At 38.1% G+C, this 20,424-nt stretch overlaps 2 protein-coding genes across 10 annotated transcripts in view; both read right to left on the minus strand.

The window, feature by feature from the left end:
• Positions 1–20,424, minus strand: part of LOC126759481 (dystrophin, isoforms A/C/F/G/H) — a 558,659-nt gene that overhangs the window by 404,455 nt on the left and 133,780 nt on the right. For 7 of the 9 annotated variants that reach the window (XM_050474347.1, XM_050474325.1, XM_050474318.1 and 4 more), the window contains 2 exons: positions 1,064–1,132; positions 43–133 (listed from right to left, as the gene is read on the minus strand). In XM_050474347.1, coding sequence (XP_050330304.1) covers positions 43–133; positions 1,064–1,132 — 160 coding nt within the window. The remainder of the gene's footprint in view (positions 1–42; positions 134–1,063; positions 1,133–20,424) is intronic. The other 2 variants (XM_050474333.1, XM_050474402.1) reach the window with 1 other exon arrangement.
• On the minus strand, positions 5,500–14,922 carry LOC126768040 (dystrophin-like). Its single transcript, XM_050485906.1, has 2 exons — positions 14,828–14,922; positions 5,500–7,548 (listed from the first exon to the last, which is right to left on the minus strand). Exon 2 carries the CDS (start codon positions 7,135–7,137, stop codon positions 5,500–5,502), a length of 1,638 nt encoding a protein of 545 aa, XP_050341863.1. The 5' UTR covers positions 7,138–7,548; positions 14,828–14,922.

Consider the following 20,424-nt stretch of genomic DNA (forward strand, 5'->3'; position numbering starts at 1 on the left):
TTAATTAAAATTAGTTCAAGCACATTTCAACGCCACACTCACCGCTGTGAATCGCCGAGCATGTTCTTCAGTTGGGCGGCGCGCTGCATAACACACTGCGACGTGTCATCCCAGTGTTCGCGTAAGCGTGTAACTATCGATTAGTAGCGTAAACAGAAGAAAAAATCGAAGTTTAGAAAAGCTTTTGATGAAAATTAAGTTGGTTAATTGAAATTATATGAAATATTACAAAATACAACACAGGTGAGTACATAAAAAATTAAATAAATATAGTATATGTAGTGTAGAGCTTTCACCACCTTTCGGTATTATAACTCATTTGAGTGTAAGTTACGTAGGTGAAACTTTAGTTTTAGGCAAATTAAGCTGCGCGTGTTTTCAAAGTTTTCTAAAGGAACAGGTGAAAGCTTTGTGTTATTGTTTCTATAATGTATTATTGCTTTCTGGTGTTTAGTGCTTTCACTATTTATTAGACTAATAAAACTATCTTTTATTTATATTATCAAGAACCTTAGCGCTTTCACTTATTTTATTATACTAGCGCATGAAGATTTTGTTATTAAATCCTTAAAGCTTTCACTCTATACGGTGCTTTTCACTAAAGTACTGCAGATATGCAACATTGATTATTTATTTTTAAGAACCTTGCCAAGTGTGCTTCCCAGGGTAAATTATTTCACCGAACAATCATGCAAATTTATTTAACAATAGTTGTTATAGACATTTTCTTGAAAGTTGTTAAGATAAATACATTTTCATGGCCAGGGCTTGGAAAGTAAGGGAACACCACGAGGTTCTTGCAATGAATGGGTTTTGTGTTTAGTGTACAAAGTCAGCAGAGTAGCGACTTTTAAGTATTATTTCTTAATTATATTTAATTTGTTTAAATTTATTTATTAATTTTGGTTTGTGCTGTGTTAGCTATTTTAGTTATTGCATTTCCTTGGATTAGCTGGCTTGGTATTAATCAACGACATTTATTTTGCTTTGTTAAGTTTTGTTTTCCTTTCAGAACTTGATTCGGTTAAATTGATTTTTTAATTTGATTGCCCATTTGCTTTACCTTTCAAACAACAACGCATATAATCCAAATCAGCTGCGCAATGAGGCGCAAGAGAAAATTGCTTTAGCTCTATGTAAAGGATAAAAAACAAAAGATTATTTTTGATTTTAAATCTAAAGAAAATGTTCAAGCGAACAGCGATAACCGCAAACTTAATTCTTATGGTAATTAAGCCTGTTAAGAGCAAATTATCTTATTATCAATTAGAAAAATCTTGACTCAATAGCCAATTGACAATTAGTAAGGTCATTTCATTTAATTGCCAGTTCACCATTACCAACTGTTTTGAAATTTGTGTGCAGCTCTTCAAGCAAAGTCACCAAATATATCTTCCTTTAGTTGGCCCTATGGCAATTAGAAAGGTTTCTAAACTCGAATATGTTCGTTTCAACCACTTTATTAAAGCAACTAACTCATCAGAAACTCATTAATTGACTGTATTAGATAATTAATCTTTCTTAATTCTTCGTTTAATTTTCTTAGCTAATTGAGCAGATTAACCCTTATGTTAGTAACCGGGTACCCGGGTACCCACCGCGGTGTATTTGTGTGAATAGCTTAAAAAAAAATCAATATTTCATTTTAAGTCTCAAATCGTCGTTTTTTAACTTAAAAGAAAGCTATTTGTGAGTTCATTTAATTCATTTATTTCTTTTTTTTTTTTAAATAAGCTTAAACTTTAGCCATCGCCCTATTAGCAACCGGGTACCCACAGTGAAAAGCATAGGAAATAAATTGTATATAATTTCTATTAATGCATGTAACTAAATTTTATTAAAAAAAAATAAAGAAATATTACACTTTGTTTATAATTAATGACATTGAACACATTGTACAGGATTAACTGAGTGCTCGTCACAAACAGGTTGGTGACAATTGGCACAGGCCTTCCGCGTCTTTCGCCGTCTTCTTATTGGCAAAGCATTGCAGACATGACAAGATTCTGTTACTTTTTCCTTCCGGTTTTATCTTTTGGAGTCTCTGGACCAGGATTTATCACGACTGTTTCTGTCAGTGTATGGCCTAATACACTTTCAACGGCAATCTTTGTGGAGAAGTGGCGCATTACTTGTGGATTCGCCGTGCGATGTTCAATCATCGGCAATGCTAGTTCTTCACTTACATAGTTTACGCATAAATTGACGACGTTCTGTCGTTTTTTTGACAATCATTTTATTATTTTCATAATAAATTATATATGCCACAAGTGAAGAAATATCTAGCATGTTGAAGAACATTGCCATTGGCCATGTCGAAGATCGTCGTTGACTGGTGTATCTCCGCACCTTTGGTCCATTGTGTCAACTCCAACTTTATATTTATTATAAAAATTTATTATTTCTGGTTTTTGTTTAGCGTCATCACCAACTGATATATCTGAATGCATTGTCGATATCAGAATGACAGCTTTATTTTTTTAAGGAACGTAGGAACACATGATAACCTTTTCGTGAAATCCAAAAACTGTCTTATTCGCTCCCATAACACTAGGGATGTAAGGTTTATTCTTTTTTAGCGTGCCAACAATGGTAATATTCCACGACACCAAATGTTTAGCAACTGGTACAGTAGTAAAGAAGTTATCCATGCAGATGTTTCTATCACTACCTCAGTACGGAGCCGCCATTCGTTTCACCCTGATTTTTTTCTCGAGTATTATCTGTTTTACCAGTGTACATGATCCCTTGCAAAAGTTATGAATCACAAATCCACCAGACCTTTATACTATACTTAGCTGGTTTCGATGGAATATACTGAGTAAATCCAGTACAACCACGGTATGGATAAAGCTGTTCATCAATCGTTAAGTTAGCTGTTGGTTTGTACATCTGAGCTAAATTTGAATTTAACAGTGTCCACACATCACGAATTGGAGCTGCCTAGTGTGCGATAGAAAACAAAGAAATAACCTTGAGTTTTTCTTTTTCTCTCGAACGGCATCTGCTCGGCTCCAAACAATGAAAGCCGACCGACTACCTGGGGTGTCCCAAATAGGTTTCAGATGTCATTCACGATTCTCCGTTGTTATTATTATTTTTTTTCTTTAAATTGTCCCCGACTATTAATATTTGAAAAATTTTTTTTTAATAAAACAAACAAAATTTTTAATACTCAGATCGTGGGTACCCGGTACCTGGTTGCTAAAAGACGTCGGTAAAGTTGGTTACTAACATAAGGGTTAACACAATCTAAAGTTATCCAAAAAATTCTAATTAAATAAGACACACAACTCGTCAAATTAAAGGACTTAAACGCCTAGGAACTCGGGTATAAAATAGTGATGAAGAAACTCGGCGTTCGATGGATGACATTGTCAACGCACTCTTTTCAGCACACGAAAAAAGAACCACAGAACAGACTCTGAGATCTCTCCCGAAGAGCTGCAACTAGCCACTGGTAAGCTTAAGGCCAAGAAATACCGGAAGGAATCCCAGCAGAGTTTTCGAAAATAATTGCTGCAGAGCGACCGGCAGTACTATTGAAGTCTGCCTCGAAGGACGACTATTCTCTAAACCCTGGAAAAAGCAACAGCTGGATGTAATCAGTAAGAGAAAAGGAGATTCCAACTTGCCATCGGCATACAATCTACTATGCATCTTTGACACAGCGAGAAAGCTTTTTGAACGGCTACTTAAACTCAGACTCGAAGCGGCTATCAACGAAGCTGGAGGACTCTCCCCTAGATAACATGGCTTTAGACCTGGCAGAACAACTCTAGCATATCCGAAACGCCTTCAACAGCACTAAATGATCGACACTCTCGAAAAAAGCTTTAAAATCCCCTACTACGAATATTCTTAGGACACAAAAAGCATTATTTATATCCAAGGCGTAAGAGTGTATCCCAGACTAACCTTCTGGGTACAAATCTAATACCTCGCAAGAAAGGCAGCGAAAGTCACTTCCCAACCTAGTAGACTAATGGCCAACATGGGGGGCCCTAGGCTATGCCCCAATTGACCTTCTGGCATACTAAAGGAAAAAGCTGTGAGAGCTAAGGGGAAATGTCCGAAAATATCAAGAGCGCAATTGTAAAAATAAAGAAGGATACAATAACAACATTATAACGAAGATGGAGGAACGAAAGTCGCGGCAAATGGACGATCAGACTAATAAAAGACCTAACCTTATGGACAAGTCTCCAGCCGTTTCCACAATGGGAAAGGTCGAAGAGCCGTCATGCCTAAACAACGACGCCACAGAAGAAAACGGTGAATACACATTCTTTGAATGCACAAAAGCGCTCCGCTGTAGGAGACCTGTTTGATCGAATAACCGCGGACAGTTTAAACAGCGTCATGCTGGATAGCGAAGCAAAATGGAGAATTATCCAGAAATTTGCAGTAATTCTGCTAGCAGCAAAAAGACCTGGACGCATGCTCGCAGAAGTAAATCTCTCAAAGAGAAAAATGGAACGCCACCCTGAAGTAATGCAGATGTGGTTGGAAATTTTACAATATTTTTATGCCAATTCATGTTCCCCGTAAATCACCTTCTCGGATAAGGTCCATTTCTGAGTTAATTGCTTTATCAACAAACAAAATTGTCGTTTCTGGGGTGAGTCAAATACTCGTGGGGTTAAGGAAACCCAAAAATTGACCGATTGGTGCGGTTTGTATTGTGGCATCATCATCGGGCCTCGTTGTTTTCAAAATGTTGCAGAAAGTGCCGTTACCATCAATAAGCAGCATTATAACTGGATCTTTGCCGACTTTTTTCGCGGAATTTGATTAAATCGACGCGGACGATCTCTATTTTCAACAAAACGCTGAGCCTCCTCATGTGGCATGTCTAGACGTGGACACATTGTTCGCAACACCAATTGGATATTAAACTTTCAAGAAATTACAAACTGATCCCGCGCTGGAAATATCTCCCTGAACTACAAGTAGTTTCTTCCTGAAAATAATTGCTGAGAACTAAAGCCTTCTAATGTGAACTAAGGAAAGTGTAGAATAAAGTTTTATTTTCTAGGAACAGGAACTCAGATGAAGGGTTCTTTAAAACTTAGACATGAAACGTTAAATCAATAAAACGAGCGCAGAACGGAACTAGATGCTTTCAGTACATATTGGTTTCAGTGTCATTATTATATTTTCTACAGATTTTGAAGCAATTACAAAAATTTTGGCGTGATTATTATGAGATGAAATACCAAGGATGGATGGATTAATATTGACGTAGATTTTTTTTTTTTTTTGGATTCCTGAGTGAGGAGAGAGAATAATATACATTTATATACTTATAACCGATATTGGCTACAATTTAGGAAGAATCTGAAAAATCAAAGGGATCAGACTAACGATTCAAATAATACGAAATAAAATGGATTATGTAAACTGAAGCGTTTAATAAACATATACAGCATATAAGTAATACAAATAAGAAAAACAAAACACAAATTAATCTCTTTTGCTTTATTTTTATTTTAAGATTTATCTACGAAAAAGTATCCTACCCGCAATCCCGCCACTGGCATTCTGCACGATCTGAGTCTCATCGTGAGACGACCGTCTCCGCATACGTATCTCCTCGCGAGTCAAGCCACCGGCTGCTTGAGCGGCGGCCGCTGCTGCAGCGGCAGCAGCTGCAGCCCGCGACTGCGCTTGATGTTGCAGCAAAGCAGCGGCCGCTGCCGAGCCCGGCGTTAAACCAGTATTATGCATCACATTGCCCGGCACATTACCAAGCAGCTGCTGACGTATTTGCTCACGAAATTCACTGGTCAAGGGCATCGGTGGACCACCACCACCAACGCCACCGTTTCCAACTGAAGCGCCACCACCACCACTTCCACCACCTAAATTGCCGGAGCCACTGCCAGTACCAGCAGACCCTGCACCGCCACCTACAGCAATCATATTCGACTTGCTAAAGTCCTGCGATGCTTGCACGCGATGACGACTGTATTGTAGCTCCAGCGGTAGATTGCGGTCCAAGGAACGCATATGGTGTTCGATCGTAGAGCGCATAGCATTGTGTTCAGCGCTTTGATTGAGCGCTGTCGCAGAGCCCTGCAACTGCTGTGAGCGCAGCTGCTTCAACTCCTCGAATGATTGTCGTGCGGCAGCGGCCACAGCAGCCACAGCCGGATTTTGTTGCAGTAGACCCAAATCGCGTGCGCTAGTCTCGTCCAGCGACAGATTGCGTTCATATGGTGGCAAGCCACCGGCTGGGCCGCGCAAATTGAGATTGGTAAGTGGATGGCGTATGCCAGCGTTGCCTCCTAAGCCGGCCTTAAAACTCAAATCGAAATTATTTTGCTGTGCTGCCACAGCAGCAGCGGCTGCTGCTGCCTCCATTGAACGCAGATTCATTTGCTCTTGCATGGCGCGTTCCATATTGCGTAGACCGCTCTCTATGCCGCGCAATGCATCCTCCGAACCGAAGTCCTCCGTAGGTGATAGACGCGTACTGGAGGTGGTGGAATTTGCAGCAGCAGCTGCGGCGGCGGCTGCAGCGGCAGCAGCCGCTTTCTTTGCCTCACTGGCGCGTGTGGGTGCCGGTGATGGCACCGCCGATTTTGGCAGCGCTTCATTGCTGCCCGACAACAGCAATGGTGGATCGAAAGGGTTTGAGCTGCGCTTCAACACATCAATTGGCTTCTCTGGTGGCAATGGTGGGCGATCTTTGAACTTTAAACCGGTGAGTGGCGAGTTTTGTGCGCTATTTTGTGCGGAGCTCTGCGCGGAGGCAGGTTTCCTGGGCAGTGGCGGCGGTTGGCGGCCGGGTGGCGGCAGCGGAAAGCCATCTGGTAAGCTCTTAAGGCTATGCCGTTTTGGCGGTATCTCCGGCGGTGGTGCACGGTCGGCAGCGCGTGCCGGTATAGCTGGTACCGGCTTGTTGTGCTGCGGTGGCAGTGGTGGTGGCGCGGCGCCCAACGGCTTCGGTGGCAAGTGCATGGTGGGTGCGTTGCAGTTGCTCTGCTCCTCCTGTGAGGCTTGCTTTCGTAGGATTTGCTGTGCGCGTATGGCGGCCTGTGCGGCGAGCTCCGAAGTGAGGCGCGGTATCTCAGGCGCCATTTTAGGACTCTCAGTGTCCGCATTAGCGGCGGGTGGCGGCTTAGCACTCATAACGTTGGTGTTGTGCTTTAAATGTTGATTGTGACGTTGTGCGTTTCCGTTGACTGATAGTCAAATTTGTAGCACTGTTTTTGGCGCTTATTTACGTTTGTTGTTCACTTAACTTAACTTAACTTTTGTGCGCTTTCGTTGCTGATGTTGCTCATTTAAATTGTTTACTTTATTTTGCTAAGAAAACGCTTTTAATTTCACATTAACTTTAGTTGTTGTTATTTCATTTTGATTTAGTTTAGTGTGTGACGCTTTCTAAGCATACATTTAGGAGCTCGCACACATCGCTTGTTCAACAAAATTTCCTCACGATAACTGACACCTTGCTTCACGTTTTTTTGTTTTTTTTTATTTATTTTTATTTGTTGTTTTTATTATTTGTTTGTTTTCTTTTCATTTGTATTTCTCCTGCTTTGCGCAAATATTACAACCGTTAATGTCAGACAAAAACGACAATAAAGTGAAAATAAACAAACATTGGCGTAAAACCGGTGACAAAGCAACAACAATAACAAGTTAATTGCAAAAGCCAACAATGAAATGCCGCGTGCCACGCGCTGCGCTCAGTGGTTCTCGAAATTACTTGCTTCTCACTCACTTGGTGCCTCTCCTAGTCACTCGCACTCACACCCGCAGTCTTCTCTCTTTGCGCTAAAACCGAATAATGTCTCTTTGCTACTCTCACTTATTACTCTTCACCACGCCAACTTTATTTTCTCACCACACTCCACACACGCTGTCGCGCTCAGCCGGTTTCATTTTAATTTTTTAGAGCATACTTTTCGGGTGGCAGCGTAGTGTATACGCAATTTAGACTGCCACAAATTTTTCTACATAAACTTCAAAATACAGTTATTTTATAACGCTTTGCACCACATGGCCCGCTTATTTACCTCACTCTTCATGCCTCTAAGTGAAAATTTATTCAAATTCCTTCATGCACCACATTCTCATCCCCTATATACTATATAAGTACACCTTTAGCTATGCTACACCAATTCCAGCACATTGCGCTTGAATGCTATCCTGCGCTCTTCCCCCTGGGCGCTACAGTTTGGACGTAAAAACTGCATGTTGCAGCCTTGCCACAAGCAACAAATAGTATGCTCCTGTATATTTACAAACTACAATACCAAAATGGCCAGGAGGAGGCCTGTGGGGCTCGCAGCTGATGTCCTGCGTCCACACACCGGCACCCACAGGACCCAACAGCTAGCAACCACACCTACTTCATATACAAAAGCAACATATATTTAGCGTTTCATCAGCGTTTACACATACAGACTTCACAACCGGCCTTTGGCACACACACACACACCGCTGCGCCCAAAAGCATGCTCAACCCTTTACTATTTTTGTATATACACACATGCAAGCGCTGCGTCGCTGGAGCTGTGTGTGTTTTTGCGTTATGTAGCGGGGATTGTTTGCAAGCACAACAACAACAACAGACACAATAGCAACAAACACAGCGTGAGCAAGCAGTTTTGTAGTATTTTAGTATTTTATACTCAATGGACTTCACTGCAGCTCTGCGTGTTGTTGTAAACACTCTACCTGCGCGCAATGGCCAGCAACCGCTATTATTGTTGTTGTTATGCAACTTTCATACCACCACCCAATAGTTTTGTATGCACTCGCTGTTGCACCTTCTCTTCGCTCGCTCGCTGCTTGCATTGCAATTAAATGCCGGTCGCATTGTTGCTTTATGTTTACCACTTTATGCGGTAGCTTAAGCAAATAATGCCACGGCGCCGCAAAGTAGGCTTGTTTTTTATTACAAAAAATACAAAAATAAAGTTCTAAAGCGCACACACGTACATATTTATTTTCCAGCTAGCTTTTGTATGCCTTTCCCCAAGCATGTGTGTGTGTGTGTGTGTGCAGAGTGTGTGGGTATTTGTGTGCCTGCGCCTGCTGGTGGGCTATAATGGGCATTTTATAGCGGGCAAGGCCAATGTGAAGTATGTATTGACCAATCTCGAGGGTAAGTTCAACAAAAGCGTACTTTTCGTGCGAAATATGAAAAGTTTCTTGAAGTTTGCACGCGGTTATTGCATTAACTAAACTTGTGCGTCGAAGAGCGATAATTTTTCTTTGTGGCGAAAATTCGTTTTTTTTGTTTGTTAAAAATAAATACCAAAAAATGTTCTTAAGCCCTCTTTTGAGCCATTTAAACTTGAAAGTAAATAGATTGGTTAGATTTCTGGCGAGTAAACAGTGAGATTTCAACAGCTTAGTGTTCAACTCTCTTGCAAAATGGTACATTTTTGAATCTCCAATGGCTGAAAAGTTATTTACAGCTTCGCTTAGGAAATTTGAATAAGTTTTAAAAAAAGTTTAAATTTGAGTTGGAAGTATTTAAGTGCAACGACTTCGTCCGTTAAAAGATTTTACGTTAAAATTTAAAGAATTTGGAATCCATTATGCCACCCAATGTCTAATAGAGTTAGTAGTGGTAGTAGCACACCAGACTAAACCACGCCCAGTTCTCATATATCGGAAATTTACATTCCATATGGTTCTTTCACTATATAAATCAAGAACTTATAAAAGTATTGGAGTTAATTATACCCTGAACAGGGTATATTAAGTTTGTCACGATGTTTGTAACACCCAGAAAGAAGCGTCGGAGACCCTATAAAATATATATATAAATTATCAGTATGTTGAGCTGAGTCGATTTAACCAAGTCTGTCTGTCCGTCCGTCCGTCCGTCTGTATATATACGAACTAGTCCCTCAGTTTTTAAGTTATCCTTTTGAAATTTTGCAAAAGTCATTTTCTCTTCAAGAAGCTGCTCATTTGTCGGAACGGCCGATATCGGACCACTATAACATATAGCTGCCATATAAACTGAGCGATCGGAATCAAGTTCTTGTATGGAAAACTTTCACATTTGACAATGTATCTTCACCAAATTTGGTATAGATTATTTTCCAAGGCAACAATGTAATCTCCGAAGAAATCGTTCAGATCGGTTAACTATAGCATATAGCTACCATACAAACTGAACGATCGGAATCAAGTTCTTGTGTGGAAAACTTTCACATTTCACAATGTATCTTCACCAAATTTGGTATAGATTTATTTTGTAATCTCCAAAAAACTTGTTCAGATCGGATTACTATAGCATATGGCTTCCATACAAACTGAACACACAGTTACTAAAAGAAATGCACCTGTGAAGGGTATATTAGCTGCAGCCGAAGTTAACGTTTTTTCTTTTGTTTTTTTTTTTTGCCTTTAGGGTATGCTATATCCCGTTCAAAAGTTATCAAAATCGCTCTATAACATTTCAAGTGCCCAGATACCAAACAATTGGACCACATATCGCTGACTTTTTTTCGAATGTAGCAGAGAATGATTTTCTTCTACCAAGCTGACCTTGTGTCCAAAATGGTAATAGCTCCCCTAGTCACCACCTACCTAATATAGGGATTTTCAAACTTCCGCTTGACTTTAAACCTTTTATATCAGTCAAACTTTGAGATATATTAATGAAACTCAGAAAACATCCATTTCTGGTATTAAGACATAACCAAAACTGAATAAAATGCTTATACAGTTATTCTAAACTTTTGGTTGTCCTTTTACCATCTATATCGATCAAAAGTATGTTATCTCATGAAAACTAACTTTGCGTATAATATTGGATATATTAATGTCGCAAATATGTGAAATCTCCTACATTGGTTCCCGGCCTCACACATAGACGGCGTTACTCGAATATAATTTATATGATTTTATTATATTTATATATGATGTATGGCAACATCGTTTCACACCGACGTGCAATGGACAGTTATCCGAGTGGACTGCACACCATAAACCCGTCTCAAAGCGTGGCAAAAATACATAAATTAGGCTTCAGTGACTATTTTCTGATCTCAAATATCAAAATAATTCTCGCTAGGAAGAGATTTTTGTTGAGTGAAGGGGTGAACGCTGAAAGTGATGAAAATCAACTTGCAAATTGAATGTTTTTCATTTGAAATGAGCAGTAAGACTCGTGAACAGTAAGTAGATTTTTGAGCACTTGCAGTTCTATCATGTTAATTATACCAGTTTATCTGATTTATGCATTTAATTATTATATCAATTGTTCCAAAATTCACCTCCATTAGTCTTTTTGTATCGTAAGCAACTATAAGCTCCGAAACTTGCAAGTATGCAAGAGGAACTAGTAAATAAAAGCAGAGAAAGGCTTGAAGAAGACTTAGTTCAGGTTTAATTGTATTTTAAGAAATGAAATGTCTTGCCTACAGCTTCATACATGTCTAAACATGGAAATTAAGTTGGACACACAGTAGGAGGACTCAGTCAAGAATGCGTGTTATGTTAGAGTGTTTTGAAAAATTAATTTGACTATGCTGTGCCTTTTCAAGTCAATATGCCAAGAATTAGGTCGAGCAAGAGGAAGAGAGAGCTATAAGAAGAAAACAAAGAGACCATATCAGGACTTTTCTAGAAAGAAACAAGTAAGGAAGGGCTAAGTTCGGGTGTCACCGAACATTTTATACTCTCGCATGATAAAGCGATAATCAAGATTTCATTATACGTCATTTACATATTTTTCAAATACCGTATTTTTGTAAAGTTTTATTCCGCTATCATCATTGGTTCCTAATGTATATACTCGTATTATACAGAAAAGGCATCAGATGGAATTCAAAATAGCGTTATATTGGAAGAAGGCGTGGTTGTAAACCGATTTCACCCATATTTCATACATGGCATCAGGGTGTTAAGAAAATATTATATACCGAATTTCATTGAAATCGGTGCAGTAGTTCTTGAGATATGGTTTTTGGTCCATAAGTGGGCGAGGCCACGCCCATTTTCAATTTTTAAAAAAGGCCTGGGTGCAGCTTTCTTCTGCCATTTCTTCCGTAAAATTTAGTGTTTCTGACGTTTTTTTTAGTCGGTTAATGCACTTTTAGTGATTTTCAACATAACCTTTGTATGGGAGGTGGGCGTGGTTATTATCCGATTTCTTCCATTTTTGAACTGTATATGGAAATGCCTGAAGAAAACGACTCTATAGAGTTTGGTTGACATAGCTATAGTAGTTTCCGAGATATGTACAAAAAACTTAGTAGGGGGCGGGGCCACGCCCACTTTTCCAAAACAATTGCGTCCAAATATGCCCCTCCCTAATGCGATCCTTTGTGCCAAATTTCACTTTAATATCTTTATTTATGGCTTTATAGGTTTTCGGTTTCCGCCATTTTGTGGGCGTGGCAGTAGGCCGATTTTGCCCATCTTCGAACTTAACCTTCTTATGGACTCAATAAATACGTGTACCAAGTTTCATCATGATATCTCAATTTTTACTCAAGTTACAGCTTGCACGGACGGACGGACGGACAGACGGACGGACGGACAGACAGACATCCGGATTTCGACTCTACTCGTCACCCTGATCACTTTGGTATATATAACCCTATATCTGACTCTTTTAGTTTTAGGACTTACAAACAACCGTTATGTGAACAAAACTATAATACTCTCCTTAGCAACATTGTTGCGAGAGTATAAAAGAGAGAGTTGAAATTAACCTCCAATATGTTAAAGGCCATTGGAATACGATTATTTTGTTGCCTGATTACAGTATTTCGAAACATCTCTTCGATGTCTTCAATAATTTCACCCGTGTCTAACTTAGGAATTGTAAAAGCAGCATCTGTAGAGTCAAGAGCGTGACAGTTTCCAGCAAAGTAAGTAAAATCTCTACTTAATCAAATTTATTTCATATGAGGAAACTTCAGCTGAGTTCCTTCTGGCATATATTACAACCGCGCACTGATTCTATCAAATTCAATATAGTGCACCAATTTTGTTTAAAGCGAAAGATAAGAATCATTTGCTATATTTATAAGGACTATTTGCTATACTTTACGTACAACTTATTTTCTTAAGGACTTCTATATAAATTGTTGTTTCCAGGTTTTTATTTCACTATAGAGGTTCAGTATTGACGCTCCCCGAAACCAGTTTCTGAATTTTTTAGAAACAGAAAAAAATCTTTGAATACAAATTCTGGTAAATAACTACGGAGATACCGACTCATTATCTATGACTCCTTATTCAAAGCCTCATACTGGTATATTTATTTACCCTGCTTGGATCCACCATTTTCCATTAAGAGTTACTCATATTTATACACTTGAATTTAATTGAAAATGTATTTGTATTTTCGTTGCCACAACTCAAATAAACAATCCAAACCTATTGGATTGTGGCAGGCATGACAAGTGCAAGAAACACAGACATACACACATGCGCACGGGCATAGCGTAACACAAAGAAAATGCAAATGCTTTCAATTTGTGCAAATAACTCCGTAAATGAGTGAGTGGCGCAGGCAAACAGCCAAAGTGATGGCGTTTTATCTACATATTTTGCCAACGAATGCGCTGCAAGGTTATGACGCCCAAAAGTATGCAGCGCCGCCAGTTTTTTGTGTTTTTTTACTAGACGCTGTTGCTTGTGGTGCAACGAGATAGTAACTGGGAATGTAGGCAAATGAGTGGAAGCACACAAACAGCGATATCAATGCACAGACACACACATACATATACATAAATATATCTATCAACCGCACGAAGGTCGCAAGCTACGCTCGTTGCCACTGCAACTGTCTACTGCTGCTTTCAGTTATTGTTGTTGCTCATTTTATTGTTGTAGCTTTCATTTTTGCTCTGCTTTTGCTATTTTTTTTATTTTTTTAATTTTTAAAATATTTTTGATTCTATTTTTATCACAACGCAGTCTTTCCGTCCTCGCAGTTAATGAAAGAGGCACTCGCGTTGTTTATTCTTCACTTAAATTCAGCGAAATTTCATGGTCGTTTACCACCTTTACCGCACACAAGCACGCATGACGGCTTAACGGACTCTTACATATGTACACAATGAACTTAAACCCATGCGCCTTAAAGTAGGCTGCACTTTGCTTTTTTCCACGTATTTTCTGACACACTTTTCGAAACAGCCGCTTTGTCACACTGTGCTCAATCACTTCAATTAATGCATGCACTTTTCTAATGCCACCTAAATTTAATTGCTTCTTAAGCGCTTTTCCACAGCACACACACATACGCACGCACGCGCGCTGCTTGCTACACTGGCTTATTGGCAGACTGCCTGCCTGCTGGCGTAATGTAGCCGGCTTTTGTGTTTCACTATGCGAGTGTGTGCAACATGCGTGCTGTGGTGGTGGCTTGCAACGCACGATATCGCTTGCAGCGGCTTTCCCGAGCGCACCACCCTGTTGGTATTGATTAACGCTACACCACTGTAGGCATATTCAAGACAAACACGCACACATGCGCTGCAGCGCGTCCGCCACCACAGACACAAGTGAATATAAACAACTCTAGGACACCGCCAGGCGTAGGCTTTGGCTTTGCTCACTCACAATCGCCTGGTTTTTGTTGCCTGCTCAAGTTGTTTCTCACTTTTTCTCACTTTCTTCGTATTCTTTTTCTTTCACAGCGTAGTTTTTCTCTACTTTTTGGTCGGTGTGTTTGTGCGCGTATGCTTCACAAATGATTTTCCTTTACGTTTACTTTTTGCTAGGGTTTTCACAGAAATTCGCTTGGCTGCCAAATTTGGAAAACTTTCGGAAACTTCTTAAAGTTTTCTCTGAATTATTTTTATTTTTTCTTTAATAGCACAATATTTACTTCATTGAATGGGAATTGATATTCTTGCTTTGTTAACGCTAAAGCAGTAGAGTGCATGTATATCGCTCGCGGAGGATGCCTATTAAAATCACAACCGTTTGTACGCAGTTAAAAATCACGAATGACCGTCTGCAGCCGAATTCAACATGAAATTTTCCTTAAAACTGATTATCATATGTGGCGATGTACTCTGCGGAGCCCACCTGCCCTTTAACATTGGCAGTTCGACCACCCACTCGTGTGTGGTTCACTGAGCGGCGCTCCCAAAGCGTAGCGTTTTAAGAGCGCCATTTTGGGGTGACTCCAGTGCAAAGCAGACAACTGTCAGCTGTGGTGAATAACGCTGCGATTTCAAATTCAGGTTCAAATGATAATGCAACAAGAAAGGAACTTCACCGAGTAAGGAGTTAGCATATTATAATGGCAATGGTAATGGTAATGGTAATAGTAATGTTAATGGAAAATGTAATTATAATGACAAAAATAAGTGTCAAAAAATATAACTTCCAAATTTTGTTGGAATGATATTTTGGTATGGGTAATTATATTGGTAATAGTAATGATAATTGGAATGGTAATCAAATTCAGTTTATATGATAACGCAACTAGCAGGGAACTTTAACCAGCAATTGGAGTATAGCATATTATAATGGTAATGGTAATGGTAATGGTAATGGCAATAGTAATGGCAATAGTAATGGTAATGGCAAAAGTAATTCTAATGACAAAAATAAATAAAAATAGCACTTTCCTATTCTGTTGGAATGATAATCTGGTGTGGGTAATCATATTGGTAATGGTAATAATAATTGGAATGGTAATCAAATTCAGATTTATATGATAACGCAGCTAGCAGGGAACTTTAACCAGCAATTGGAGTATAGCATAGGTATTATAAAGGTAATGGTAATAGTAATTGTAAAAGTAATGATAATGACAAAGGTAATTCTTATGACAAAATAAGTGTCATAAAAATAGCACTTCCCTATTTTGTTGTAATGATAATCTGGTACTGGTAATCATTATGGTAATAAGAATGGTAATGGCAATGGCAAAGGTTAGTATAATGACAAAATAAGTACCATAAAAATAACATATTTTCTTGGAATGAGAATATGGTTTTGGTAATCATAATGGTAATGGTAATGATAATTGGAATGGCTATCATAGTTGCTATTTTAATTTCAACATTATGAGAATTAATGATATTAAGTGTAAAGATAACATCACTCTCAAATGTGACATTTTGGTACTTATTATGGTAATGGTAATTGTAATTTTCATTATAAAAATTTCGAAGCTAATATTAACGGTATCAAATAAATTATTTATTATGCTAATGATGACAACGAAAATGTAACGTATTGGTAATGATAATTTTGACAATAATAGCTATAATATTAATGGTAATGGTAGTGGTGTTTAAAAATGGAAAAGAGGAAAATTTTATTTCCGGTTGCACCATAGCTATAGTAGTATCCTAAAAAAATAAATAATTTTCTATAAAAGCACTTGAGTTGAATTCTTTGTTTGTATGGCAATATATCTAGACTGGTCTGATATAGGCGATATCTCAAAGACTGATGAGGTACTTGAAGAAGACAAACGTTCATTCATTGATCATATATTTCATATAGGACCTCCAAATTTTCTTTTTGTGTTACAAACTTCCAGACAAACTTAATATACGCTGTTCAGGTTATAATAATAAATATAATCTATCTACCAGTTCTGTCCGACCCAGATCTCACAGAAATTCACCACACTTGCATTCTGAAATTAGCACTTCCACTATTATCTGAGTTTTTACAAATACATTTTTTTTCACCTTTATCAAAATTCTTATCACTTGCTCTCTCAGACACCCTTTTTAGTGTGGAGATTGTAAGCGCTCTCATTTTAATACAACTCATCAATTTCCCGAGTGTGTATTGACACCCCCTTTCGTTGGTTTGTTCAACAAACAAGCAGAGCGGTGTAAGAATCCACCAGGGGTTGTTGCTCATTACACCCCCACGCTGCCGGCAAACGAAGTGTAAACAAAACAAAAACTACGCTAAAAGATAAACCAAATAAAAAAGCACCAGCAAAATCCACCAGCCATGGACAAAGAGTGGAGAAAAGGAAGGTGAAGGCATGCAGCCGCATGTTGCGGTTTACTGATAAGCAAATTTAGCGAAAAGAGAAGCGATTAGTGTTGCTTTTTTAATTGGGAAATGGCTGGATATATATATGTATATTTTTTATGTGAACAATGAGAGATTATTTCGTTTTTTTTTTTTTTTTGTTGAGAAAACGTAAATACATATATAGTATAGGCGTCTAATATGTCTACGATTCTGAGTATTAAATGTCAGTGGTAAAGATTTAAAGTTTGGCAGAGATTTTTACAAAGAATAATATCAGTATATCATTATCATTATCATTATCATTATCATTATCATTATCATTATCATTATCATTATCATTATCATTATCATTATCATTATCATTATCATTATCATTATCATTATCATTATCATTATCATTTTCATTATCATTATCATTATCATTATCATTATCATTATCATTATCATTATCATTATCATTATCATTATCATTATCATTATCATTATCATTATCATTATCATTATCATTATCATTATCATTATCATTATCATTATCATTATCATTTTCATTATCATTATCATTATCATTATCATTATCATTATCATTATCATTATCATTATCATTATCATTATCATTATCATTATCATTATCATTATCATTATCATTATCATTATTATCATTATCATTATCATTATCATTATCATTATCATTATCATTATCATTATCATTATCATTATCATTATCATTATCATCATCATTATCAATATCATTATGAAAATTAATCAAAAATATTTCTCAAAAATTTTCAACAAAGAAACAACACTAAATTTTTCGTTTTACTCATTACTGGGCAAATGAGAAATTCACCCCACCATTTGTCAGCTTTTTACGACACCATTAAACTTGTAGCAAGTTGTACGAGTACAAGCATGGAAATGTAAAAAATCGAAAAAAAAGTTGACTTGAGACCAAGAGGACAACAGCTCTGCTAACTCCCACTGTCGCAGGTGACGCTTTCAACACCCCCACCGCATCGACAACAGCAGCAACATCAGTGAGCAGCCAGCAATGATGCAACATGCCACATGGTGGTTGTACCAGCAGCACTCAACCGCATCTAACATAAGTCCATCCATTCTGCAGCGCAGCAAACTCGAGTGGGTGTGAAGTGGAATAATTGTGCGTACACATTAAGTACACCGTTATTGTTGCATGCATTTATGATTTTGTTGCATGAGGCTCGCAGTTGCAACATTTGCAGTGCTCAGTGAGGCAGCAAGTAGCAAACGGTCTGTGGCAAGCGACGATTTTGCATGTTTTCCCTTAACATATACACAGAGACACGCCTACAGTTTTACCCAGAAAGGCGCTTATATGTATAAAGTTACATACGCATACATACATACATATAGACGTAAGTACGTTTATACAAGCCCATTCATCTACAACATTTTCTCAAGCATCGCAACAAATGTGCCAAATGTCTGCGGAGCAATTTGCCGTTATCCTTCTAAAGTTATCCTTCCTTGCTGCTACTAATTAATTTTTTCTTCAACTGCTCGGCGTTCGCTCGCTTCCAAATAAGCCCTGTGTTTCTTAAGCTTTCGTTCTAACGAAATTCCTCAATGAAACTATTTGACAATTGACATGTCAGATGAGACGAGGCTGTCGACACTGTTGACAACTTGACGATTCGAGTCAAGTGACTTGGAATGGAGTCGAGTTGAGCTCGGCGGCTTGGATTGCTGGATTGTGCTAAGTGTGCGGCTGAGTTGGCTAAGTCGAGTGTGATTCAGGCAATGCCGGAAGCGTGTGTGTGTGTGTTTTGAAATGTGGGTAAATAAGGAAAAGCCAAATGGGAGGAGGAGCTCTGAAGTAATGAGTGGGCGTAGGGGAGTAAAGTAGGCGACTCAAAAATTTGAAAGAATAAAATAATTAAAATACAGTAAAAAAATGACTACTAAAACTAAATTTCAATATTTTCCTCATGTACCATAAAGTCAAATGAATAAACAATTAAAAAAACAAATTATGAAAATGTTTTTAAAATCTTACATTTATCTTCTCAAAAACATGTCCATAAAACAGAACACCCAATAGTAACAAATACCTATCTCGATCTTAGGTGAGGTCGATTGCCATCATCCCAAGCAACTTCATATCACCAAAGTTGAACACTCAGCGAAATAAAACGAACAGCGAAATTCCATGAAAAATAATATTGCATAAGCGACCTGTGAGCCATCATAACATTACACATGGGATTCTTAATATCCATCACTACCAGAAGAGGGTAGAAATCGGATAAGCTATAAAGGAACTATAGTTTTTAAAAGTACCTTTCTTCAATTTTCGAGAACTTGGATCAACACACACATGACATGGTTAAATATGTTGGCGATCCTCTTCAAGAGTGCTATTGGGCCATAAGTTATTTTTAATTATTAAACTCGAGGAAAAGTGAAATTTTGACATTGTATGTTCATGGAATGCTTAAAAAATTTATTCCAAGTCATTCAATGTTCTACAAATTTGCCTTTTTCACAATTACACTATATTTTGACGCACTAAGATTCCATCCTTATAATCGCCATATTATATACCCCCTGAACCCCCTTGCTCAACATTTTTTTATTTAAATCAAATGTGATATATGTATGTATATGGTAGAAACTCAACCAAAGAAGCCAAATTTATATATTGGATATATTGGAAAAACTTCCGCTGCTGTTTTTTCCAATCCTCGAAATAGTTGTTAAAGCGAATTCTCGAATAGCCTACAATGCGCTTAACGATTCACGTTTAATATTTTCAATTGACTCAAAACGGTTTCCCCGGAGCATTCGGTAAGATAAATTTCGCGAAAAGCACACGAAGAATGATTGGAGTACATAATGGTTCATTATCGTGGTGCAAAAACCAAGAGTTGTCGAGCCATAATTCCGGCATGTTTCTACGAATAGCTTAGCGCAAATTACGCATAACACTCAAATAGTATTCCTTGTAGACAGTTGGGCCGGTCGGAAGGAATTCGGAGTGCACCATACCTCGATAATTGAAGAAAACTGTCAACATAGCCTTGATTTTTAATCTGGTTTGACGTGGTTTTTTCGGCTTCGGCTCACCTTTGCCACGATATTCGACGGATTGATCGTATCTTTCCGGGTCGTAAGTATAGTTACAAGACTCATCGCCGGTAGTTATACATTTCATGGCATTCTGTTGTTTCACAGACATTATCGCAATGCTGTTTATTAAAGAAAAAAATTTGGGGATTTTGAAACCAATCATGTTTTCACTTTTCTTAGGCCTAAATGATCTTTCAAAATATTTTTTTTTATATCGCTGTGATATTAAAACGATGGCAGTAAGGTCACTGACTGTTAATTGTTAGTTCTTAAGCACCAATTCCTTTATTTTATTGACATTTTGATTATTAGTTGTTGCTGATGGCCATCCTGGTGGTGGTACGTCGTGAACACGTTCTC

This window comes from Bactrocera neohumeralis, chromosome 2 (genome assembly GCF_024586455.1).
Source record: "Bactrocera neohumeralis isolate Rockhampton chromosome 2, APGP_CSIRO_Bneo_wtdbg2-racon-allhic-juicebox.fasta_v2, whole genome shotgun sequence".
NCBI lineage: Eukaryota > Metazoa > Arthropoda > Insecta > Diptera > Tephritidae > Bactrocera > Bactrocera neohumeralis.